The sequence below is a fragment of the Dermatophagoides pteronyssinus genome, unplaced genomic scaffold (assembly GCF_027571235.1).
Source record: "Dermatophagoides pteronyssinus isolate colony J.1.1.1.1 unplaced genomic scaffold, Derpt_VIB-CSIC_2022.12 sq0094, whole genome shotgun sequence".
Lineage (NCBI taxonomy): Eukaryota > Metazoa > Arthropoda > Arachnida > Sarcoptiformes > Pyroglyphidae > Dermatophagoides > Dermatophagoides pteronyssinus.
The window spans coordinates 15228-43216 of record NW_027461597.1 but is presented as its reverse complement, the minus strand read 5'-3'; the positions used below and the strand labels follow the sequence as shown (position 1 = coordinate 43216).

The 27989-nt window shown below is 29.0% G+C and overlaps 1 protein-coding gene across 1 annotated transcript; it reads right to left on the bottom strand.

Annotated features, from left to right (window-relative positions):
• Positions 1-201: 201 nt before the first annotated feature.
• On the bottom strand, positions 202-27861 carry LOC113793081 (uncharacterized; the record flags this gene model as incomplete). The annotated part of the gene is made up of 10 exons (XM_075824407.1): positions 27782-27861; positions 15682-17542; positions 9791-10633; positions 8821-9551; positions 4872-5375; positions 3842-4688; positions 2743-3033; positions 1013-1324; positions 727-846; positions 202-335 (listed from the first exon to the last, which is right to left on the bottom strand). Coding segments are annotated over exons 2-10 (5171 nt in total), but the record flags the coding sequence as incomplete, so codon positions are not given.
• Positions 27862-27989: the final 128 nt, after the last annotated feature.

Here is a 27989-nt window from a genome sequence, read left to right as displayed (position 1 = left end):
TGATAAAATCATTGGATTCTTTTCTGTTTCTTAATTCGACTATTTCGACCATTTCGATGATTGTTTTATTGTTGTTAATCGAATAATAACAGTTTTGAAAAGAAAAGCAAAAACAATCATCATTGATAAATCACTTTGATTTAATTTTGGGTGTAAATTTTCTGGGAAAATTGAAGAAAATCAAATCAAAAAAAACTTTACCGTAAACTTTCCAATCCAGCATCAAAACTATCAACTTTATAACGTTGTATATGATGCCATAAATCAGTATATTTTTCCATTAAATAACCTTCAGATGCTGATGATCTTGCTGTACCAGTACGTTGTTGCATTAACTATAAATGAATAGGGAAAAAGACAGAAAAAACAAACATCAAACACATGAAAAACATTCGCAACATCATAAAAATTCCTAAGTGCATAATGCATATTGTCAACCAAACAACAACAACATTATGGATTTTTTTTTGTTTCTGGTGGAAGGAGGGGGGAAGGGTTAATCATCAATTATATTTATAATTATAATTAGTTATTATAAGTCATTAAAAACATCAATTAAAATATTAACCCAGGAAAAAATAAAATTAATGAATTATAATAGATGAGAAATTGGATTCTACAAAAAACTAAATATTTTGGCACTTTTTTATTAGAGCATCATTGAGAGAGTAGCGTAGGGTTAATAATAATAAGATGAATATATAGAGAGTATACATGTATACTTACACTACTATCATGAAAATCATTAACTTCTGGCAGAAGGAAACCGGCAAAATGTGCAGCAATATTAGCAGTATATGTAGCTAAAAATATAACACTGAATGCACCCCAAACATTGATTAAAACCTAAAAGGAAAAAAACAACAAACCGAATAATAAAGTAAAGTAAAGGTGGAAAAGAAGGTAAACAATAAAAGAAAGGTAAACAAAAAGTAAACAAAAGAAAAAGAAATTAATAATGACGAAAATGTTCCCGGAAAGAAAGAAAATTTCTATAGAAAAAAAAACTTACTTTATTTGGCCATGATTTAGGTGCTTTAAATGCAACAAGATGACTAAATAATAATGAACACATAACCCATAATGCTGATGCTAAGGAAAAATTTTTCGTACGTTGTCGACCCCATGGATTTAGGCCGAATGGTGAAAACCATTCATAAATTGCAGCAGCAATTGCTGTTGCAACTAATGATGCAAATATTGCAGCCCATAATTCATAACTGAATGGTATTAGGAATGCTAATAAACGTACATCCGAATATGAACTAACTGATGATAAACATGATACACCGGAATAAAAAAATGGTACCGAATAATCGATTGCCTAGATCGATTAGAAAAACAGAAAAAACAAAAACAGAAAAAACAAAATGAATGGACGATCAGGGAAAAGCAAAACAGAAAAACTAGAGAAAATGAAAATGAAGAGCAGCCGAAAATGAAAAACAATTAATATAAATCACGAATTGTGTCTGGCAAAAAAAAAAAATTTGTTTCAATTAACATTCATTTGGTTTTCTGGAAACTTTTCCCGGAAACTTTTTCGGACCAAAAAAAAACATTTTGTTTTCGCTACTTGTAATTCACATCTGTCATTAGAATTCAATGAAATGAAACAAAATGTTTTTCGGTGTTTTTTGATTTGAAAATTGAAAAAAAAAATTTCTATTTTCATTGATTATATGATTGGTTTTTTCTTTTTTGGCCGGGACAAAAAACAATCATATCAGAAGAAAAAAACCGAAACCGAAAACAAAACAAAACAAAACAAAACAAAACAAAACAAAAGTTAATTAGATTCGGTAATCAAAAATCGGGTTCCAAAAACGGATTGTGTTCTTTTCTATCATTGAAAAACAAAAAACAAATAAAATCAAATACGAATTGCCTATTTGCCTGCCTGCCTATTTGTTTTCTATTGCCTGCCTGCCTGCCTGCTTGCCTGATTGGTTTCGATTTAATGAAAAATCTTTTTTTTTATATTCAAAATAAATAGATCTATTGCATAAGTGAGTGTCTGTGCTTTGTGTGTGTGCGTTGTGTTATATGTATATGTTCTATTTATAGGAATCAAATTTCAAGATTATAATCATCATCATCATTATTCAATGTAAAAAATGATTGTGTAATATGAATGATTTTTTTAGTAGAAGAAGATATATTTTGCGAAACTACAAATGAAATAAAGTGGAGATTATTATTTTCAGTTTGGTTGCTGTCGTTTGTTTTTTTGTATACAAGAATAAAGTGTATTCAAATGTGCGTGTGTAACAAGAATAGAATATTCTAAGAAAGGAATAACTGAAATTCATCATAATTATCATCATCATCCTTAGCATCATTTTTTTTTCAATAAAACTTGAATTTTGATTCGTTTGTTTGTTTATGGATGATGGAAATACATACTGACTATCAAATGACTTTTCTTTGTTGTTGTTGTTGTTGTTGTTAATTTCATTGCATCCATATAATGAGCAAAAAACAAAACAAAAAATCAAACAATAAATTGATGTTTCATCATCAGAAAATCTTCAGTGTTTTTTTGGATGAAATTTAATGATGTATAAAAAAAAACTTGTTATTGAATCCAGTAATCAGGGAGAAAAGAAAATCAAAAAGAAAAATTGCAGAAGAAAAGGAATAAATCATTAGGCAAAAGATTGAAGAAAGCCTAATTAACCCTTTTTTTTCTGCAACAAAAAAATTGCATCGCAAAAAAAAAAAAAAATATTGCATCCATACCTGTACACGTGAACTAGTTGTACTGAATGCAGTAAAACTTAAATGTGCAACATCATTAACTAGATCAGCAGTAACACCATCCCATTTACCATCTTTTCGAATACCAAACAAACCATCAGCAACCAAATAAAGATCATAATCAAAATGTAAATCTCTTGCAACTGCATTTAGTAAATCGATTGCAATACCGGCACAACAATTAACATAATATTGTTGTCCTTCAAATTGTCGTCGTTGTGAACGAAAATCAGTAAATATTGATATTAAATCATCACGAACATTTGTTGAAACCTATTGTAAAAAAGGAAAGAAAAAAAATTCAATATTAAAAAAGCGATGTGAAAAAGAATTTCTGGAAAATTTCTCGAAAACTTTTTTTTTAAATTCAATGAGGTTGTTGTTGTTGTTGTTTGTCAAATTGATCATTCTCTCAACTTCACTTTAATCTCTCTAGAGAGATTGAGAAAGACAATTGTTGTTGTTGTTGTTGTGGTATTAAATTAGCATCATGTTTTTACGTTTCTCTCTCTCTCTCTCTCTCTCTCTCTCTCTCTCTCTCTCTCTCTCTCTCTCTCTCTCTCTCTCTCTCTCTCTCTCTCTCTCTCTCTCTCTCTCTCTTCATCATTACAAACAATTGGACAGAGCGAAACAAAAAAAAAAAAAAAACAATTGAAAATTCTATTCTCGTAATTCTGTCTTCAGAATTTTAAAATGAAAAAATTCTTTCCGGAAATTTTTTCTTTTTTTAAAGAAAGAAAGCGACAATTTTATTAAAAGTTTCATTAATTAAACAAACAAAAAAAACGGAAGAAAAAAACTTTCTGTTCCATTTTATTGTCAGAAATTTTCTCTACTATCAGTAATCTAAGCCCTAGGCAATATAATAATATCCATCATCGTGAGAAACACAAAAACGAATACTTTTTTTTTCACATTTTCAAGAAGAAAAATTCTCTGATGAAAATTGATCAATTAATTGAATTTTGATTTTTGAAAAGATTTTTGTTTGTTTGTTTGATTTTTTTTAATCAATCAATCGATCAATATGAAAAATGTAAACAAACGAAAAAGAAAAAAAAAAACAAACTTTTAAACTTACTTTAAGGCAAAAATCACCAATAAGACATGTATTATTATCTAATTTTGTTGATTCAATAACAAATGGTGGGGCAATATTTGTAACAACACGAAAACGTGGTTTTCCACCACCACCACCACCACCACCTTTGCCACCATTAACACCACCATTATTACCGCCACCACTATCATCATGATTATCAACAATAATATTCTGTTGTTGTTGTTGTGATGGTTGTTGTTTTTGTTGTCTTTGTTGTTGATTCATATTTTCAGCATAAACAATATAATTTGGTAATTTTGTTTGTTCCGAACCAATATAGATAATAGTATTGATATTCGCTCGATCAAACGTAATATTACCAACTATATTCCATCGATTCTTCGTTGATGATGATGATGATGATGATAATGTCGGGTGATTGATTGTCGGACGACCATTATTTATATTTGTAGAGATTTTACCATTATCGATTGTATCGATTGGAACCAAATTTAAAATATCAAAATGAGGCACTATTGATCGATACATATCGAGCATAAATACATTATTATCATTATCATCATTGGTATCATCATAAAAAGCATCTGGATCAAAATATTCATTTTGTTGTTGCTGTTGCTGCTGCTGTTTATCGTTATATTTATCACCATCAATACCATCAATATTATCATCATAATAATATTCATCATCAATATTTGAATTCATATCATCAATATAATCGTCATTATTTAGATTTCGTCGTTGTTGTTGCTGTTTTGGTTGATTAACATTGCTTCTGATATTGTCAAAATCATCAATATTGTCAATGTCATCAACATTTTCAATATCAATATCGTCATCATCAATAGTATCTGATAGGATATTTCTGTTCCGGGAATTCGTGAAAAAACGAAACAAAAGCCGGTTATTATTATTGTTTGGTCATTATCAGTGTTTGGCTATTTTACACCGAGGTCATCAGTGTTTACAGTTATTTTTTTTTTTTTTTTGGAACAAAATAGGGGTAGTGGTAATATTTTTTTCGGTAATAATGATTAAATAAACTTACCCTTTTGATAAACCGGATGATGATGATGATGATGATCGTAATAGTTGTGGTAGTGGTAGGTTGGAAGACAATTTCAAATGATCATCAACATCACCATTATACTGATCACCATTATCATCGTGATGATGATGATGATGATTATCATTTGTAACTAAATTTTGGAAAATATTTTCATTTTTTTCTTCAATCGAATCATTATTGTTGTTGTTGTTGTTGTTGTTGTTGTCATTGTTGTTGTTGTTAGTAAAGCTATTATTTTTGTTGTTGTTGTTGTTGTTTGTACCAAAATGACGACGATTTCTTTGTTGTTGTTGTTGTTTATGATGATGATGTTTATTGTTATTATTATTGTTGTTGTTGTTGTTGACAATTTTATGATGATACCAAGGCCATTGTTGTTGTTGTTGTTTTTGTTGTTGTTGTTGTTGTACGATTGTTGATAATGAACAATGTGAACGAATATGATATTTTTTCAATATTGGATTCAATAATTTTTTTAGTTCACTGAAAGAAAAAGTCAAGAAAAAAAAACATCGGTTATATATTGAACTGATAGGATAGTCAAAAAAAAAAAAAAAAAAAAAAAAGTTTCCGGAAAAGATTCAAAAAGAAATATTTTAGAAAAGTTTTTTTTGTTTAAAAATGTTGGCTTCACTGCCTTAATTCACTATTCCATTCAATGACTGAATGACTGGTGGGGAAATGGTGGTGCATTAAATCAAACCAAACCAAACCAAACACACATACATCACATATCTGAAAGAGAAAAAATGATTACGTGATCCAGAAAAAAAGCCAGTTGTGTGGAAATAGGAAAAAAATTCATTTTCATTCTCAATGACAAAAAATATTGTTCTCGGTTTTTTTTTTAATATTGAATTTTGAATTATTTAGCATCTCTTCCAGTTGTTGTTCTTTTTGTTTTATTTGTTTTTATTTTTCCAGTTTTCTTTCCATCATTCATTCATTCATTTCATTGTTTTTCTGGTTTCTTAAAATGTTTTTGTTTTGTTTTGCTTCGTTGCTGAATTGTCAAATAAAAATTTAAACTTTGAAAAATCTATATCTGTAGAATCTTGAGTAGTTCAGGCAGGCGAAAGAATTGAAATAAAAAAAAACTTTGCACTGTAAAAACTTTGCAGAGTGAAAATGGGTTTTCTTTTTTTCTCGGTCCATTACATCGGTCGTCATTTTTGGTTCAAAATTTTTATTTCGATTTTTTTTCCTTTGAAATGAATTTTTTTCGGGTTAATGTTGTGTGTTTGTGTGGAACGACAATCAGCTAACCAACCGACCGACCAACTTAACATTGGAAGAAAAATCCATATGAAAACAAAATCGAAAGAAAAGGATTTCTGAAATTGTAGAGGACGGGACCCGGTTTACTCAATTGAACCAGAGACTTGGCAGAAAACCATATTATCAATGCAATTGATGATCGTAAACAAAAAACAAATATTGAAAGAAGGCAAACACGAGAATGGTTCATTAAATTCCAAAGATAAACATAGAATGATAATGATGATGATGATCGAAGCAATGAATGAAATGAAATTCATTGATATTCGTTGATGAGAAACTTTTTTGTTTTGGTTGCTGTCAGAGTCCAATGATGATGACAACCATGTCAAAATGGAAATGCCGAAAATGATGATGATGATGACGAGAGAGAGAGAGAGAGAGAGAGAGAGAGAGAGAGAGAGAGAGAGAGAGAGAGAGAGAAAGAGAATATAAACTTTTTTTTTCAAATCAAAAAAATATTCAAACATTTTGATCCAGAAAAAAGATGGAAATTTGTTTGATTTTGTCATTGTCATTTGTCGTTTGTTGTTGTTGTCATACGGATTTTTTCTTTTTCAGCCGAAAGCTGAAAAAGAAAAAAAAATCGAAAAATAAGATTCTCGGTGATGGAAATGATAACAAAGAAAAACTGAAAAGAAAAGAGATTCTTAATCAAAGCAAAGAGAGAAAAAAAGATTTTCGAAATTTCCATATTTTTTTCCAACAAAAATCGATATTATGCAAATTTGGTGTTTGTTTGTGTATGCGTGCATACATGATACGAATTTTAATTTCAAATAAAATGTTTTCTTTTTTTGGAAAAAAAGTGAAAGAAAATTCTGTATATTCTCTTTCATCAACGAATAGGATTTTCACTATTCCAACATTCAAAAGTCAAAAGAATATCAACAAACAATGAATTCTGTGTCATTCAGAAAAGCAAAAAAAAAAACATTACCGAAAAACGAAAAAAGATTAAATCAGTGAAAATATAGACATCAGGAAAAAAAAGGGAAAAATATAAACAGAGAATCTAAAGAATCTACAGAATCCAGAATCACATTATCAAAAGAATAAATATTTTTTAAAAAAAGAGAAAAAAGAGTTTCAGTAGCGACTGAAAATCCTTATGTTTATGATCGATGTTTTTGTCTCTGGATTGATTGAAAATCATTGTTTGTTTTTCACCGAAATTAAAACAAATTAAAAAGAACTTGTGTTGAAACACAAATCATCCATTAACCAAAATGACCAAGTGTATCTGAAATTGAGAGAGAAAAAAACATCAAGTTGATCATCATCAATTGAAAAAACAAAGGAAAAAGTATCCAGTGTTTTGTGTAATTGAGAAATTTTTTCGGGAAATCTTTCCCGAAATAATGATGATGATGATTGTAATTGTCAATCTCAATCAATATATAAAACAAAAAACAGAAAACATTAACAACAACAACAACAACAACCAAATATTCAAATTATGGATGAAGTGTACCATGATGGAGGGGGGAAGCAGATAATGATTGGTTTTGATCGAAAAAAAAAAAGATTTGTTGTTGAGAATGCGAAAAAATGGGTCATTCATGAATGAATGACTGAATATCAAATCAAATCCAATTCAGAAAACAACAATTTTGTTTCATCATCGTCGATGTTTATGTTTATGTTTGTTGTTTATATGAATAAACAACAACATTTAAAAATAAAAAAGAAAATGGTTTTTCTCGCTTTCACTTTGTTTATTCAATATGCATGAGTGTGTGTGTGTGTGTGGGTGGATGGATGGATGGATAAATGAATGAATGGATGAATGTTTTCGATTTGCAAAACAACAATTTGAATATCACCACTTTTGATCACATTCTCGAAATCGAAAATAATATCAATTTTCTCTCTCTCTCTCTCTCTCTCTCTCTCTCTCTCTCTCTCTCTCTGACGACAATCGATTTGAAAATCGTAGAAAAGAATCCAAACGAATCTCAAGTGTGTGTGTGTGTTTGTTGCGTGTTCAAGTTTCAAGTGTGTCAATGTGTGTTTATAATCTCAAATTACTAAGAAAAAAACGAAGAAGAAGAATCAAGTTTGTTTTTGTTACTAAAGAATTTCTTTTCTTCGTTTTTTTTCGCAAACATTATTTTTTCATTGTAACGGAATTTTTTTGCTTCAAACACACCAGACACACGCCAAATGTGTGTGTTTGGTTTATATTTGTCATAAATTTTTCGGGAAAGTTTACTTGGATTTTTTTTCTGTTACAAAGTGAGAAATTTTGGTGTTCAAAATGTTTCAAAACGCAAAAGAAAGGAATTTATTTTGGAAAAAAAAAGAGTTTTCTAGTTTCTTTCTCAGTTTGTTTTTTGTTTTCAATTCAAATTCAGTTTAGGAAAATTCCCGGGAAAAAAATTCCCAGAAATTTTAATCCCTTTGGATAACGGAAAGTAAACATTACACTATTTATGCAGACTATTCTAACCAAAACAAACAAAACCAAACAAAAAAAAACGACTATTTCAACTCCATTGATCAATCCATATAAGGGATTTATAATAAAAAAAACCAAATTTGGAAACAACAAAAAACTTTTTTAACCAAAAAAAAAAAAAACAAATTTATTCATTGACATAATTAGTTGGAAACTTTTCCCGGAAACAAAACCAAAAAGAAACTTTACCGTAAAATATTGATACGATATTCAATTTGTTCGGCTGTATAATTTTCCGGTGAATCTATCCAACCAGAATTGAATAATGTCGTCGATGTCGGCGATGATGGTGATGACATTAATGATTTTTTCTTTCGCTGTTTCAATTCATCTGATTCTGGTTCTGGTTCTGGTTTTTTATCATTATCATTATCGTTTATGAAAGACTTTTTGGGTAATGGCGATGAAGAATTTGAAACAAACGATGATGTTAAGGCACTTGATGTATAATAACCAAAGGGTTTTTGTTGTTGTTGTTGTTGTGGTTGTGGTTGTTGTTGTTGTAATAATTTTAATTGATAAGAATTTAATGCTGCTTTACCCATTAATTCAACAATAGAATCTAATAATTTTGGATCATAAATTTTACGATAACGATTCTGTATGGCCAGCATTCCAATTGGTAATGGTGGTAAATCATCATCATTATCATTAACATTGTAGCCATTAGTTGTTGTTACTGGTGGTGGTATTCCATTAACATTGTTGACAAATTGATGACGAGCATTAGTGGTTGGTGGTGATGTATCAAATTTCTCATTCGATTTCAAACGTCCATCCAATAAAATCCAAATTTTTTCACCATTAAATAAATCTAATTCTTGTCCAGTATTAATAACACGTTTCATTATACGTTTATCACAATGTACTAATACAATACGACGATGTGTTGTCTGTATTTCAGCCATACGTAAATAAAACTAAATTTTTTTTTTTTTTTTTTGTTACGAACGAAAACAGAAAAGAAAGGAAAAAACAATCAATTAATAAAACATGACAAAGGGGGGAAAAAAAGATACAATATTGAATTTGATACAATGTAGCAATTTTGTCTTTTTTGGCTACATTTTTTCTTTTTTGGCTACTTTGTTTGATTTGAAATTTTATCCAACGACCAAACATTCATATTGTGTGAATGAAAACATTAAACAAAACAAACCTCTTTTTGTGGTAATGATTTTGTTACACGAATAATCATTAGATTTTTCCATATTGACATCAAAAGACCAGCTTTTGATTGACGAATTTGTTCATGTTGTTCATGTTTGGCACTTGATGGTTTTATTTCTCGTCGTCGTCGTCTTTGTCGTCGTTGTTTTATTCTATCATATTTCAAAGATTCTTCTTCTTCTTCTTTTTGTTGTTGTTCAAATATTGATTCATCATCATCATCATCATCTGAAATTTTAGATGATAATTTCGAATCTGTTGTAGCAGTGGTGGGGATGGTGGTGGTGGTGGTAATAGTAGGCTTTTGTAACAATAATGTATCAGCCAACATGGCACTTTTTTTAATTGTTGAACGTTTTAATTGTATCCAATCATATTCTGATGTTGATGATGCTAATGATGATGAGGATGATGAATGTTTGGCAGCATTATTATTATTTAAATTGAGCTTTTGTCGATGATGATGAGGATGATAATTGTGGTAAAATGAATGTCTTGCTTGTCTTCGTCGACGATATTGTTTAGTTGTTTGTCGTTGATGTCGATATAGTTGTCGTTGTTGTTGTTGTTCATAATCAAAACGAAATGAATTACAAAGTAAACTTAAACGTCTTGCAAATTGATCAGATATTATTGATTCATCAATAATTAATAAGGCATCAAACCAATATTGTTTTCGTAATAATTTAAATGTTGCATCAGCTAATGTTTGTATTGGTGGATCTAATGATAAATGTAGCAATGTTGATGATGATGATGATGATGTGGGTAACCAATGATTTATTTTCGGGAAATTTCTTTGCTGTTGTTGTCGCTGTTGTTGTTGATTATCCTGTTACAAATTTAGAAAAACAAAAACAGAAACAAAAGAATTAATTACAAAACCAAAATTAATTAAATTAAATTAATTAAAAATTTATGAGAGAGAAAAAAATTCGAGAAATGTGTCCACTATATTAACCTTGGCGTGAAATTGTAGCAAAAAAATTCCAAAAAAAAGTAGCGAAAAGACTTTTAAAAAAATTGATACTTTTTTTCCGATGATGGATCCAAATCAAAATCAATCACCAGCCACTACTTATTCACCAATGATTTCTCGTAAACAAACTACGAATAATTCAAACGATTCGGATGATGAAGTTGATTATCGTATGATTTATAAAATAATTTGTAAACAAACAATACCAAAACTAACTGAACAACAAAAAAAATGGCTACAATCATTTGAAACAATTGAAACAAATTTTGATTTAAATGTAATTTATTTAATAATAATAAAATTATTAACACTTCATCAACCAATGATATCGAATGATAATCATAAAATGTTTGAACAATTAATGAATACATTACAAAAATGGAAACTATATTTGGATACAAATGATCGGGAAAAAATGGATGAAAAAATTGAAAAAATTTATAATAATTTTCAGAATAAATTGCGTTTGAAATCAAAATCTCAAACACCGACAACAATCCAAGAAAAAAAACAAAAAATTGAAAAAGATTTATTGGAAAATGGAAATGTTGGTTATTTTCTACGAAAATATCCAAAATTATCGATAAAAGAATATCGTGGTTTAGTAGAAGAATTTATTGATTCAATTGATTTTTCGAAACAATCATCATCATCATCAACAACACCTGAAGCATCATCGAACGAATGAAAACGATGCTCCAAAGTGTGTTTTCCAAAGTTTTTTTTTTGTGTGTCAAACCAAAAACACCTTTATTTTCTCACTTTTTTCACTTTTCCTTTTTGGAATTTTGAATTTCGAATTTTCCAAATAAAAAAATTTGTAGCAAAAAAAAACAATTTTTAACGATCGGAGAGGAGGGTGGCTGAATGCAAATAGGGGGGAGGAAGTGCAGGGAGAAAATAACATCATCATCAAACAGCCGCACCGAACCAAGCAAAAAAATGAATGAATATTTTCTTCATTTATTTATTGATTCGATTAATCGATTTTTCTTCGAAAAAAAAGAAACTTTTTTTCGCAAAACAACAACATTATGCATCATCGAAGGGAATGTGGTTTCCTTCTCTCTCTCTCTCTCTCTCTCTCTCTCTCTCTCTCTCTCTCTCTCTCTCTCTCTCTCTCTCTCTCTCTCTCTCTCTCTCTCTCTTTTTCACATTCGAAAATTCATTCATCAAAATTCATAACTTTTCGATTTATTTTTTTTTTCATTTGCATCGCTCGTGTGTGTTATTCTACAATGGGTGAGGTGAATTGAATTGTTTTTACATTTCCGAAACAAAAAAAAATGGATCACTTTGAATGCCAAAACTTTTAAATCTTGATTTTTTTTTTTTTTTGTTTGAAAACTTTTAATAAGTTTGTTTCTGGTGAAATTACAATGAAATAATTTATCTGGACAAAAAAAATTATCAGGGTTAATGACAATGCGAAGGCTTTAATACCCAAATTTAAGCGAAAACAATATTTTTTTTTAAGCGAAACAAACATTTATTCTCTTTGCTTTTTCTTGATTCATTTCACTCGATCCATTCAATCGAGCGACTATATACACACATACTTATGTCACAACCATATTGATAATGGATTTTAATCGAACTGATGGAAAAATTCTAATCGAACAAACAAACAAGCAACAAACCCTTTGATCGGGAAAAAAAAGGGTTAATTTCAGCATTTCAAACGCCAACAAAAACATCAGGCTGTCGAATACCCGTCAATCTGATTGGTGTGTATGTGATTTCAAAAAAAAAGTTTTTATGTTTGCCTTCTCTCTTATCTGCAGAAAAAGTGTTGTCGATTGATGATTTTTAATGAGAAACAAAAAAAAAATTTTCACAAAACTCTTTTATCACTGAATTCGTTGATTTATCGATTTTGGAAAAAAGTGATTCACTTTTTCTCGATTATCAGTGATGTTGTTTTTGGAGTTTTTTGAAAGAAAAAAGAAACGAAAAGATCCAAGATAAAGATGATGATAATGAAGAAAAAGGAAAGGAAAGGAAAAAAAAGTGAAAAGTTTTCTGAAAATGAAAATCATCAAACATTTCATTATTCCACTTTTCTCCTGTTCATTTCATTTCAAGTCGATTACCGAAAAAGAGAAAATTTCCGTAATTTTTTTTCTCCCGTTCACTCCCTCTCTCACAAATTAAACAAAAAAATAGAAAATTTCCAGGAAAAATTCTCAAACAGCATCATCATCATCAACATTGATTAGCTTTATATACACAAAAAAAGGAAAATTTGAATCATTTGGAAGAAAGGAAATTGAATTATATTTATAATGATGATGATCCAATTTTTTTTCATTCGGTTCATGTAAATTCAAATTCATTATTATCATTATTATCATCATAATGATGATAATTTCAAATGATTAAATTCAATATTCTCTCTCTCTCTCTCTCTCTCTCTCTCTCTCTCTCTCTCTCTCTCTCTCTCTCTCTCTCTCTCTCTCTCTCTAATCAAGTAATGTTATTAACTCAAGTAATGTTATTAAATCAATGATGATGATGATGATGATGATTAAAAAGTAATGTTAAAATTAGATAAAAATATTGAAATTTTCTGTTTTTTTCCCAATTGATTAATTGATTTAATGATTTTGTTTGTTTGTTTGTAACGTACAAAGTAATATATACAAAAATAAATTACAAAAACAAGAAAAAAACCATTAATTAATTAATTATATTTATAAATTAAAATGATAATCATATTATATAATTATAAAGTAAATGGATATTACTCAAAGTGGTTTTTTTTTCTTTTTCGTTAAAAAAAAAATTTTTTTTTTTACTTTTAAAAATATCAATTGATTTTTTTCCTTTACATTCTCATTTCATTTGATTGAATAGGAAGAACAAAAAACGAGAAAAACAAAAATCCAAATGGCGGAAAATAGCAAAGAAAATGAGAAAAACTTTGCAATATTTTAACAATCGATAATCAATATCAATAATATCGATGATGATGATTACGAAAAACTACAAATGATTATTGGCAATCAAAGAGAAAAAAAAGGGAAATAGAAAAAAGGAAAGTAGAAATAGCAAAAGTAGAAATAGCCAAAAAACTACAAATGTCTTTTAAATAATAATCATTATCATTATCATTATCACCAATTTTTTTCTCGAAAAAACAAAAATGACAAAAATGACCTACATTTTCCTTACTTTCTTTCTTCTTTTCTTTCCCCCACCATTCCCCTCCATTGCTACTTTTTTTTCCTTTTCTGTCCATCATTTTTGTACGGAAAAAAACTTTTTCTTATTTTTTTCCCCCCCATTTTCTTGTTTTGGATCTATTTTGGAACAAACGTTTGTGTATATCACACAAACACACACACATCATGTTTATGAATACCAAATCTTATATGAGGGTAAAAAACGCTTTCCCCCCGTTTTTTTCCACCCCCTTTTTTAATTTAATCATCAACACGGCTGCTGCTGTTACAAACACACGCCATGATCATATATGAAAAACAATTTATTCTTGCACTCAAATTCTCTGAAAAGACAGAAACAGGCGTCTTTCTCACTTACATTCACTTCACTTCAATCAAACACATTACGGTATGTCTTTTATTAATGCCCCCCCCCAAAAAAATAAGGAATGAAAAGAAATGATGCTTGTTGTTGTTGTTGTCGCAATTTGTAAAAATAGTCATTTTGATTCAATTTAGATTCTCATCAAAAAAAGAAAATGTTTTCGAAACATTTCTCGTTTTGCACTTGCAAAACTTGTCGGAAATTTTTTCTTTTTAAGTATCAAGAATTTTTTTCTCCCCTCACTTTCTCATCATCATCATCAACAAATTAATTCTGTAAACATTTTTTTTCGTTTTTGTTTTTAACACTCACGCACGCATGCACGCCATCAACACACTTATTTATCGGTCCAATGTGAAGAAAAAAAAATGACCCATTTCTTCCATTTCTCAGCCAACCAAAATCGATTGATTTCGATCGATTCTTTTTCCTTGTAAAAGAAAATTGAATTAAAAATTCTTGAAGAATTTTCATTCATTTCAATTCTTTGCCCAAACGAAAATCCTAATTCTTTTTGACACTTTTACACTGGTACAGTATACACACGTATAAACCGGGCTTATTTTTATGCGGAAAAACAAAAAATCCCATTTTCCTCATCATCCATATTTGATTTTGCCTTTTGGCCAAATTCTCGATAATCACCAAAAAAAAAAAACATCACGATCCCATCACATATTTGGAAAGTGTAATGTTTTTTTTTATTTCTGCCATCCAAAAACAAAGAGAGAATGTGAGAGAATATAAATGGCTTTGACTAGAAGATGATGATCAAAGAATATGGAAGAATATCGAATGGTAATTCATTCATTGGTTGGTTGGTTTGAATTCAAATTCAATCAATCAATCGATTGATTGATTGAATTTTTCTCAATTTTCAAGAATATTTTTTCACATATACAATCATAACAAATAAACAAAACAAAAAACAAAATTGAAAGTTTTTTTTTGGTCATAAACAAAAACCAAAAACGATTCTCGTTTTGATTTGGATCAAAGCCAGTTTGAAAAATTCATGAATTTTTTCAAAAAAAATGTAATTTTATACGGAAATTCATTCACATTTCAGTCATTTCAAATTGAAATCGATTTTGACATGATGATTGGATTCGATTTGGATTTGAAATGAAACAAAAATTCTTGTGTGAATTTGTGATTGGCGATAAATCAAAAGAAACATAACGAAGAAGCGACGATTGCAAACATTGTAGCAAATAAACAAAAACAAAAAGCGTAAGTGCCATCAAAAATTCAATGATATCCATATTTGCTTTCGAATTCAAAAGTGATGTTTACAGAAAATCGCTTTTGAAAACATCAATCCCGAAAATCATCCAGAAAAAAAAACTTACCAATTTTGTTGTTGTTGTTGATTTTGTTGTTGTTGTTGTCGATTTTGTTGTTGTTGTTGTTGTTAAAATTGAATTAATTTCATTTTGATAATTTTGTGTCATCGATATGAATGGTATTTGAAAATGTTCCGCAATTAATGATGTATAAAATGAACGATAATTATCTAATAATGAAAGTATTATAGCTGGTTTATGTATTTTTATCCATTCACATGTGGATTGTAATATACGTTCAGTATCATTTTCAATTGGTTCCGAATAAATTGTTAATTGTAAATCTGATGCACGTAATTGTTGAATATTATTCTTGGCCATTACAGTTTGGTTATCATTATCATTATCATTGAACCAATAATCAGATTTATGAGTGGATATTTCCCATTTTGATTGACCATCTCTTAGCGCACGTGTTATTAATGGTGCATTTTCCGCAGGTAACAATGCTAATATGATGAATTGTTCAGGAATTGTATCCAATTTTGTTACAATACTTCTTCGATGACGATGATGATTAGGATTAGGATTAGGATGATCAATGTTTTTTATGATTGAAGTAGCTGATTTGGTTGTATTAGTTGCTGTTGTTGTTGAAAAATTTGATACAATTTTTACATTAGAAGACATTGATGCAATGGGTGATGCGGTGAATGATGATTTGGCTACAAATTTTTCAAATGAAGATGATTGTTGTTGTTGTTGTTGTTGTTGTTGATCACCCGAACACAGATAAACAAAACAAAGTAAAAATATCACAATAAAAATTTTATAATAAAAAATATATGATCCTATATTTGAATAATAATTATTATATTCTATTGAAGAATTTTTGATTGTAGCGTTTTTAGCGGTCGATGTAGCGTTTTTAGTGGTTGTCGCTGATTTTGATGTAGCAATTTTTGCCGTTGTTGTTGTTGAAAATGATGGACGCAATGATGATGATTGTATTGTAACGGAATTTTTTTGATGACTACAGCTAACATTATTATTAATAATAGCTGTAGTCGGAACTGTAATTGTAGCATCTTTGATGCTGAATATTGTTTTGGCGCCATTGGCGCCATTTTTAATTGTTTGTCCATTCACAATCAATGATGATGATGATTCAATCGATTTAATTGATGATATTAGATAATCATTTGATTTACAATCGGGCAATGATGATAATGGTTGTTGTTGTTGTTGATTCGAATCAAAATCAATTAACCGATTTGATTGATTTGTTGTTGTTGTTGTTGTTGATCTTGATACTGCTGCTGATGTTGATGATGATTTTGATTGTTTTTGTTGTTTTGTTGTTGTTGTTGTTGTTGTTGATGATGATAATTTGGATAATGATGATATGATGGGCACCGTTTGATGGATACTTCGGCGCACATTGCCCACATTCATTTGATGTTCAAACAATCAATAGCCTTATAAAAATTAGAAAATAAAAATAATTTAAACAGGAATAGCAGGTATTTTTCCAGGAAATTTCTTCAAAATTTTTGAAAAATTTGAATAACATTGTTGAAATTGATTTATTCATCGTTTTCGATTTTTGTCGCACATTTTTTTTTTTTTTTGAATATTTTTTTTTTTGATTGTCGAATTCGAAACAAAACAGAAAACAAAAATTGAGGACGAAACAAAAAATTTGGGGAAAAAAATAAAGAAAACAAAATTGAAAACAGCGAAAGAAATTCAGAATAACATCACAACATTGATAACAACAACAACAACAGTGGAAATTAAAACTTCAACAAAATTCTTTTTCGTTTCGCTTCTTCTTTTCCAAAATTGCTAATGTTTTATTCTTGGTTGGTTGTTTTTTGATTTTGACACAAATAAACTCTAAAGATGACACCATCACTTGATGCAACTAAGAGAGAGAAAAAAAAACATAAAAATATCATCATTGAAATCTGTTTAAAATTAAATTTCAATTAAATCAAAAATCAATTTGTCATTTTCACTGGATTCTTCAAAAGCTGATTAAAAGAAAGAAAAAGAAATCCGAATTTGAAAATCTAAATCTAGGAAAATTTCGGTTAACGTTTTTCGATTCTGCTGCTTGGTTGATGGGCGAACAAATAAAAAAAACTAATGAATGAAAATTGCCTGTGAAGAAAGACTGACTGAATGAATGACTTGCATCACCAAAGAATATTGATTCTTTTCTTCTTTTCTTCTTAGTGAGAAAGAAAAGAAGCCAAATCAAATGTTCTCAAGCATTTTGTGTGTGTGTGTGTGTGTGTGTGTGTGTGTGTGTGCTTTGAATTTATTATTCAAAAGTTGTTGTTTGAATTGTTTTTTGAAAATTTTCAAATAGTGATAAAGAAAAGCGAAGAATGAATGAATGAAATGGAGAAAAAGGAAACAAAAAGAAGGAAACAAAAGGGAAAGCAAAAAAAAGTTTCCAGAAAACTTTTTTTTTTGAGAAGAAAAAAGGGGAAATTGAACGACCATCATCAACATCATTGAATAAAATCCTCATTCTTTTTTACTTAATCTTTAGTTTTTTTGCTTCATTTTTCCCATCTTGGTTAGGTTGATTGAACCTTTTTTGGATTATTTCATCAACGTAACACGGGAAAGATTGACTAATTGAGATTGATTTCAAAACATGATTTTTTTTTCGACAATAATATATTCTGTTGTTGTTGTTGTTGTTGTTGTTATATGAACAAACAACAACAACAACAACCGATATCATGAATAAATAAACACAATGCAAAAGATTTATAAGATTCTTTTTTACACTGAAAAACTACAAAATTCTTAACAGGAATCTTATGTCAGTCGATCTGTCATTCATTCATTTTGTTTTTGTGAGTTAAGAATTGAATTAAGTTATCAAGTGTGTACGGTGTAAAAAACAAAAACCCACGAAAACCAACGAAAATCATCAACAATAAGAATGAAAAAAACAATTAACGGTGAAAATGAGAAAAAAAGAAGAAAGATTAATTAATTAATTAATTAACAAACGAAAGAAAGAATTCCTGTTGTTGTAGTAGTAGTTCCTTTTGTTGTTGTTGTTGTCGAATTGAAACAATCCGGTTATAACAACAACAACAAACTAAAACCGCACATACCTTTTGTAATCAAACAAAACAAAAAAACAAACCACTAAAACTAAACTATAGTTTACTCTTATTGTGGAGCCCAGAATCCAATCAGAATCTGGAAAAATAAAACGAAAAAAATAGAATCCAAGAAGAATATTCTGCTGATTCAACGTTGCAAACATTCGTCGTTGTTTATTTCCCATTAATTTCATAACATTCTCGCATTCTCCACATTTCATTACATTACAATTTATTTATTGTCTCTCTCTCTCTCTCTCTCTCTCTCTCTCTCTCTCTCTCTCTCTCTCTCTCTCTCTCTCTCTCTCTCTCTCTCTCTCTCTCTCTCTCTCTCTCTCTCTCTCTCTCTCTCTCTCTCTTTTATTATGATTGTAATTAATTGTATCACATTTTTCTTTTGTAATTTTGCTTTTTGCTACATTTTTTTCTTAGCCAATTTTTTTTGGCTACTTTTCATCATCATCATCATCATCATCAATAACCAATATGATTGGAAAGAAGAAGAAGGTCAAGAATGATAATATTCTGTTGTTGTTGTTGCTAAACACGATTTGTTGTTGTTGTTTTTTGCACACAAAGCTACTTATAACACATTAATAATATTGTTATTATTAACCATTATTATTTGTAAAAAACAAAAAGAGAAATTCTTATTAACGAACAAATTAATGATGAACCGAAAAAGGATCGAAATAGGCGAAACGAAAAGAAACATGAAAATGACTGAATGCAGAATCAAGAATCGACTATTTTTACTTTGGTCATCATTTTCATTTGTTTTTTTCATTCGGTTGATTCATTCATTTTGTTTTGTTTCTTGCCAATAAGATTCGACAACGACAACGACCAATAAGTTTTTCTCTATTTTTGTTTTTCTCTTTGTTTTTTTTGGTGTTTTTTCCTCTCGATGGATCAAATAATAGTCAAACTTAATGTATACGATAATAATAATAATAATCAAGCGCTTAGCCAAGAAAATAAAAAGGAGAAGATTCTAAACACAGATAGATAAATAGACATTCAGTGTTTGCCAGCCAGAATGAGTGAAAATTATTATCATTATTTTGGTCTGTGTGTTTCCAAATACGATAAGAAATTATTAAGCGAAAGCGAGGGAGAGAGAGAGAGAGAGAGAGAGAGAGAGAGAGAGAAAGAGAGAGAGAGAGAGAGAGAGAGAGAGAGAGAGAGAGAGAGAGAGAGAGAGAGAGAGAGAGAGAGAGAGAGAGAGAGAGAGAGAGAGAATTAAACATCCTAAAATTATCCAATATTGTTGATGTTTGTTTGTTTGTTGTTTTGAATTGAATCATAAAATCTTCTTTTTTCAAAATGAAATTGAAATGAACATTGACATTGAACAACATTGAACGAATTTTTTTTTCCTTTTGATTAAACAATAAAAGTCACATTTGATAATAAAGTGAAGTAAAAACAGAAAATAAGAAAAAAATTCAAAGTCTCTGTGTGTGTGTGTTCAAAGAATAAAAATGGACAAATGAAGAATAGAAATCCAAAAGTCCAAACAAAAATTGAAATTTGATTAATGATTTTTTGACATTTGAAACGAGAAAACAAAAAAGCCTAAAGTCACCAAAAAAGATGTTTAATTTTGACTATTTCAACCTATTTGGTTATTATCAAAATGAAATGTGTGTGTGTGTTTATATCGAAATAGTCGAAATAGAACAACAACAACAATGGAAAGACAGAATTCTTTCCTTTTTTTTCTATAGACCAGAATAGATTCTGGGCGCCATGCGTTTGTTGTTATTGTTGTCGTTTGTAGCCGAATCATATCATATCATTTTCATCTGTTACCAATTCGATGATGAGTCTCTGATGACGTTTTTTTTATGGATTCTGATTCTGAATATTATTCTGTATATAAAAAAAATGGGAATCGATTATTTTTCTAAACAATCAGAAATCAAAGAATATTACAATTGAAACAAGGCTAATCGATCAAGGTCAAATTTTGTTTTGCTTTTTTTTGTTTGTTTCTCCACTCAAGAATCAAGAATCAAGAATCAAGAATCAAAATTTCAAATAAAAAAAAATAAAATTCTAGCAACAACAACAGCAGCAGCCAAGATAAAGAAATAAAGCGGGAAAAACAAAAACAAAAAAAAAAATTTGACAGAAACTTTTTCAAAGATTAATGATCATAGATTAATCACATACATACGACATGACGAAGATACACTGACATCATTCTATCTATCTTTATCTCACGATTCAATTCATTCATTTCATTCATCAAGATAGATTTTTGTTGTTTTGTTTTCTGTTTTTTTTATAGATCAAAAATGATTGCATCATCAATCCAACCCAAACATTGAAACGGAAAACAAACAAAAAACAAAAAATAAATAAATTTATTGATAAAACTCTCTCTCTCTCTCTCTCTCTCTCTCTCTCTCTCTCTCTCTCTCTCTCTCTCTTTCGATGTTTTACATTGATAAATTCAAGTAAATTTATTCATTCAATATCCAAAACGATGATGATGATGATGATGATGATGGTAAATTTTTCATGTTACAGAATCGGATCAGCATCATCATTTTTATTTATTTTTAGTTTTTTTTTTTTTTGGTAGAAAATCCATTAAGAAATGTCAACAATGACAACAGCAGCAGTGTGGAGAGAGAGAGAGAGAGAGAGAGAGAGAAAGTCATCAAGAATAGCATCATTAACCATTTTTTATTATTATTTTTATCTAAAAAAATATAAATTATTTTTATCTTTGAATGTAAGAAATGGAAAAAAATACAAAATACAAAATACATTGACCGGATTATAATTTTGGCTATTTTGACAGTACTGTACTGGAATGGTCAATCACACTATATTATTAATAATGATGATGATAAATGAATGTTTGGTTTTTTTGGAAAATTAAATATTTTTATGTAAATTATTACAAGGGTGATGTGATCATCATGATCAAAGCGCATGCTTGATTACGATAAAGTAATAATAATAATGTTTTATAGTTGAAATGCAATTAGGTTAGGTTAAATTGACTACAACTACTGAATTAATTCAATTTATTTATTTGATGATTGATAATAATAATAGTAATTTATAAAGGATTATTCTAATCATTTATAAAGTTCTTATAAAATTATTATTGATTATTATTAGATTAATCAATTATAATTTGTAAAATAATTTTTTGATATTTGGATTGGTCATTACCAAACACACACATATAATTCAATTTAATGATGATAACAAAAGTAAAGCTTAAAATCATTTAACTTAATAACTTCTCCAAAGGAAAAAACTGTATTTACAAATTCAAATTTGAGAAAAAACGAAGAAAAAGAAAAAACACTTGAAAAAACAAAAATTCTTCAATTCCAGCACTTATCCAATTCACTCTCGAAACATCAAAAACAACAAACTTTGAAACGATTCTGGCCAAAAGAAAAAAAATTTGCTGAATTCAGCATTGCAAACCCAAAACAAAACGAAAAGAAAAAAAAAATTCAAACTTTGAATTGATGTACTGCTGCTACTGACCAACAAATGTGTAATCCATTTCGATAACAAGAATATTCCTTTGATTAGTTTTTTTTTCTCTCTCTCTCTCTCGAGGTTTCTCAATTCTTACTCTTTTTTTTTCAAGAATTGTACTACAAAAATTTCGATTTATCAAAATGTCTAGTATACTTTTTTCTTCTTATAGCAGCTGCTGAGGAAAGAAATTTTCTTTTCTTTTTTTTCTTGTTTAAGTTTATTCAAATTGAATTATGATGATGATGATGGTCAGAAACGTTTTTGGAAAGAAATTGGTTTTTTTTTGGGGGGAAAGTTTCTCGGGAAATTTTTCTCACACAATATTCTTTGATCGACCAACGATAACCGGATTGAGACTGTGAAAAAAAAACACCCGAAATGTTTAAATAATTTATCGAAAGGCCGTGGTCCCACTTGTAAAAACTAACAAACAGACTAAACCGAAAAATGCACTGTGGAAGTAGAAAACGGGAAAAGTTTGCGATTTGACAAACTGGCGAGTTTAACATATCATGCAAGCATGATCCGGCAAACTAGTTTTTTTAGTTTGTTCAAGTGGGACCACCGCCAAAGGTTGTCGAAATAAACAGACCGGGTAATCGGTTACCCGGATTTAAATATAAAAAGCCTGAATAAAATTTTATTTTTTTTTCAATTTTTTACGAATATCGACCGAACCGAACCAAAAACAAAAAAAAAAACGGTAAAATAGTTCCAGCAACCAAAAAAAAAAAAAAAAAAAAAAAAAGAAACTTTCAAAAGTTTTTTAACGCGTTCGCTACCGGAGATTTCGAAAAACACATAGAACTACAGCAAATAAACGACGCATATATGCGTCGCTGGTAGCGAACGCGTTAAAATTCTTTGGTTCATTTTTCATTTCATTCCATTTCTGGAAACATTTTTTTTTTGTATCAAAAATGATTATGATTTCCGTTCCTGTTTTTTTTTTTTTCGGTAAAATTCCCGAAAAAAAATTGTGTTTTTTTATCGATTTTTTTAGCAAAAATATGAAAAAAAATGTAGAAAAAACTGAACAATCCAAAATGAAAATATTTCATTTTCAAAGACAATTTCTCTCTCTCTCTCTCTCTCTCTCTCTCTCTCTCTCTCTCTCTCTCTCTCTCTCTCTCTCTCTCTCTCTCTCTCTCTCTCTATGTGGATGTTCTCGAATATCGAGAAAGAAGAATGAATGAAAACGAAAATATTATTCTTTATTTATAAATGTGCGAATGAAAATTACAAAAAAACCCGGAATCTTCTTCGTTCTTCATTTTTTTTTTTGGTTTGGTTTGGTAGTCTTAAACACTATCTATCTTTTTTTTTTTATCACTAGTAGAAGAATTCTGTATCTCTCGGGAAACTACTACCATCGTCATCATCGTCGTCATCATTTGTTTTTTGGGGTCCTATGGTCGTCGCATATCATAGACCAGACAGAGAGAATCATAGAATCAGAAAAATGAATGAATAAAAACTCTTGAAGAAAAAAAAAAAATGAAAGAGAAAGAAAATGGAGAACTGAATTTTGGGTTTTCCCTGAATAGTTTCTTTCTTTCTTTCATTTTTCCCTTTAGTTTCATTTTTTGCTTATTTTTTTTTTTTTTTTTGTGGAAACACAAGGGATCCAGACCGAGAAAGCAAAAAATGATTCATATTTTTTTCAGTGTAAGAAAGAATGACGAAAGAAAGAATCAAATTCTTTTGGCAAAAAAAATATGAAAATAAAGGGAAAAAGAAAAAGGCCAAATATTCTTTTCCCTTAACCAAGGGAAAAGGGGGAAAAAATATTGTGTTTTGGCTTTAGATTGCTTGCCTGCTTCTTCTTTTTTTTTTTGGCTTCTTCATATTAGTTTCATTATTATTTTTCATCACTTTCTTGAATGTCATTCATCTGATTCATCATCATCCGACATTATTCAAAATGTCTTTGTGTGCGCAAATGATGATGATAATAACCTTTCCCAGGTTTTTTTGTTGTTGTTGTTCATTTTCACTTCTTTTGTGTTTAACATTCAACATTCAACATTCAATTCAGTTGTTCATTGGAAGAATTCTTTTTTTTTTTTTTTGGGGGGGGGGTTAAATTTGTAGCCGATTTGGTCCAACCAAACCAAACCAGCCAACCAATCAACCAAACCAAACCAAACCAAACAATAAAAAGCCAAAATAAATGTTATATTCTGGTTATTCTGGTAACACAAATTGATTATGATGATGAACATTGAAAAAAAGAAGGAAAGAAGAACATACATTCATTCTGAACATTTTTTTTGGTTTTCTTTGTTTGGTTTTGGTTTTTGTTTTGTTGGCCTATTGATTGGTTGACTGGATGGCTGGCTGGCTGGCTGAATGGTTAAATTGATAACGAGACCAATTATATATGTGTATATTCTATATTGATTGATTGATTGATTGATTGAATACAGAATTCAAGAAAAAAGAAAAAATGAAATTCTTCAATTGAGAAAAAATTGAAAAAAATTCAAATTCAAATTTTTCTTCAAAAAATATTTTCCATTTTTTTCTTTGATTTGACAACTTCTGTCGGTCTTTTCTTCTTCTTCTTCCGTCTTCTTTCTTTTCTTTGAAATTTCCAAACAAAAAAAAAAAAGAAAAGTTTTCTGACATTTTTCTTTCTTGAAAAGTTTTTTCTTCTTTCATTCATTCATTCATTCATTCAGTCGTTCATTTCGTTCTGCATCATTCAATGCATCCAGAATATTCGAACAAAAAATATGAAAAAAATATGAGCGAAAATAAAAAGGGTTGAATGAATATTAGGCAAAAAAAAAAGATCATTTCAAGAAAAACTTATACTGCTGCATAACAAATTCAAATTCAAATGAGAAAAAGAGAGAGAGAGAGAGAGAGAGAGAGAGAGAGAGAGAGAGAGAGAGAGAGAGAGAGAGAGAGAGAGAGAGAGAGAGAGAGAGAGAGAGAGAGAGAGAGAGAGAGAGAGAGAGAGAGAGAGAGAGAGAGAGATAATTATATTTATATGATGATAACAACAACAACAACAACAACAAAAAAGTTTAATCAAATGAATCTTTTCTAATTCAAATTACTATCACTGTGTTTTTTTTCTGTGTTTTTCTCTCTCTCTCTCTCTCTCTCTCTCTCTGGTGTATAATATTCTCTGTTTTTCATCATCATCATCATCATCATCATCCCAGAATATTCTGTATATTCTGTCTATGTATATAAGGATCTTGAAAACAAACAAACAAACAACAACAAACAACCCATTTTATATTTTAAAAAAAATGAAAATATTTAGGTCAAAAACATTGAATGAATTTTTCTACCACCACCACCACCACCCCCCAACAAAAACAAAACAAAACTAAACTAAACTAATATGCTTTTCTCTCCAATTGAAAAACTCTTTACTTTTTTTGTTTCTCTGTTTTTTCACTGATTCTTGATTCTTCACAAAACAACGGAAAAACTCTTGAAAAAAAATATAATAAAGAGGTGATTCCGGGTGTCCATTCTTTTACTTTTACTACTTTTACAAATTCATTATTCTCTGTCTGTTGTTTTGTTTCAAACAAAACGGGAATTATAATGAAGATAAAAAACATCATCAAGCAAGCAAGCAAGCAAAAATGAATTATATTCATTTTTTTCATATACGAACAACAACAACAACAGAGAAAATTTCCGGAAATTTTTTTTATTATACCAACTCTGAGTGGTGGTGGTGGTAAGATTCATTAATCTTTTTCTAGTTTAGTTTAGTATCTTTGATTGTGTATGCGATTCTTTTGGAGTTTATTTCCAAAAATCTTATTGAAATAAAGATTTTGAGAAAATTATATAAAGAATAATTCCGGATTAAAAGAGTTAAATTTGATTGATTCAATTGCGGGAAAATTTCCAACAATAACAACAACAACAACAAAGTTTCTGAGAAAGATTTTTACACCAAAAAAAATCAATTAAAATGAAATTTCTGATCCTGAAACGAAGAAACGAAGAAAAGAAAATTCTTTTCAGAAAAGATTCTTTCAGCAGAAGAAGAATTTCATTCGCTTAAGTTAATATTCAAGTTTGTTTTCAGTTCCAAAATCGATTTTGCCATCGAAATCCAGATTAATATTTCTATGGATTTTTTTTTTTAATTTAGCAACCGAAAAAGTAGCAAAAGAAGCAAAAAAAAGTAGCAGATTTTTTCTTTTTATTAATTTAAGAAAAAAGGATTTTTCCTTCGAATCGAATCGAATCGACAAATGAAATGATCAAGCAAGCAACAACCAGAATAACACCACAGGGAATATTTTTTTCTTCTGATAATAATTTTTCGCAATCCAAATCATCATCATCTTGATCTGAATAAAGTTTCAATTTAATTCAGGTCATCAAATAAACAGAAATAAATGTAAATTTAACCCCGAGTTTCCAAATAAATAAAAAAAACCGAATTTCTATTTCCACCGAATGAAAAAAAAACTGGAACGAAAAAAAAAATGTCAATTTTTTTTCCCCCACACACACAAATGATGATGATGATCATCACACGACACTGACATGACATTCATTCAAAATTCGTTCACTGAGGATGATGATATCCATATAATTTTCTTCTTCGCTATTTTTGTATACTAAGAAAAGAAAAAAATTCATTTTCATTTTCATCACTAAATTGACTAAAGTCACGAATCATAATTGAATCAATATCCATTTGAATGTGGTAAAGTGATTTTCTGCTGCTGCTGCTACTGCTGCTGCTGAAGAAGAATGGAATTCATTTCACAGCCGAAAATCTCTATTAAATAAGCGAAAAAATAAAATGAAAATTAAATGCGGAACAACAATAAAAATTTGGACAAAATGATGTTTTCTGAAGGAGAAAAAAAACAACAAAATCGTATATTTAAAAAAAACTATAATGTTAATGTTATCTATTTTATTTATTTACAAAGATTTATCTATTTTAGTTATTCTGCTTCAACATTTGTATTATTTTTTTTTTAATTATGATACGATTCATTTACGGAATTTTCTGTTTTACTCTCTCTCTCTCTCTCTCTCTCTCTCTCTCTCTCTTGGACAAATAAAATGATAATGATTTTAAGCAATGCGAAGAGAGAGAGAGAGAGAGAGAGAGAGAAGCTTAATTCAAAAGAATTTTCATTTAGTATTCTATTCTCATTCATTCCATTTTCAGAGTTTTTTTTTATTATTATTGTTGTTGTTTTGTTGATCCATATGGATTTTTATTTGTAACAAAATTCCGAAAGATAGAGAGAGAATAAAGAGAGAATAAAGATAGATAGAGAGAGAATATTCTGATACAGAAAAGATAATCCAAACAACAACAACAACAACAGTAATTTGAACAATTTGAAATCATCATCATCATTTCATTTTGCTGGCTATCCAATGAATTGTAAAATAGCAAATAAATTTTTTTTTCTCTGTTATTTTTTTATTCTTGGAAATGTTTAAATTGCATGACCGAATTTTATTGATCAACACAATAACCAAATCAAACAAATTTAGCATACCGTTTTTTTGTTTATCTATTTTTTTTTTTTGCTTGCTTTTCGGTTATTCGGTTCTTTTGCTGTCACTTTTTTTGTTTTGTCGATCAAAAAAAAAAAAAAAAAAAAAAAAAAAAAAAAAAACACTGAATAAACAAACAAAAGCAAAAATGCAATAAAGTTTTTGTTTTGTTTTTTTGGTTATTTTAGATGAATCCACCAAAATGAATAA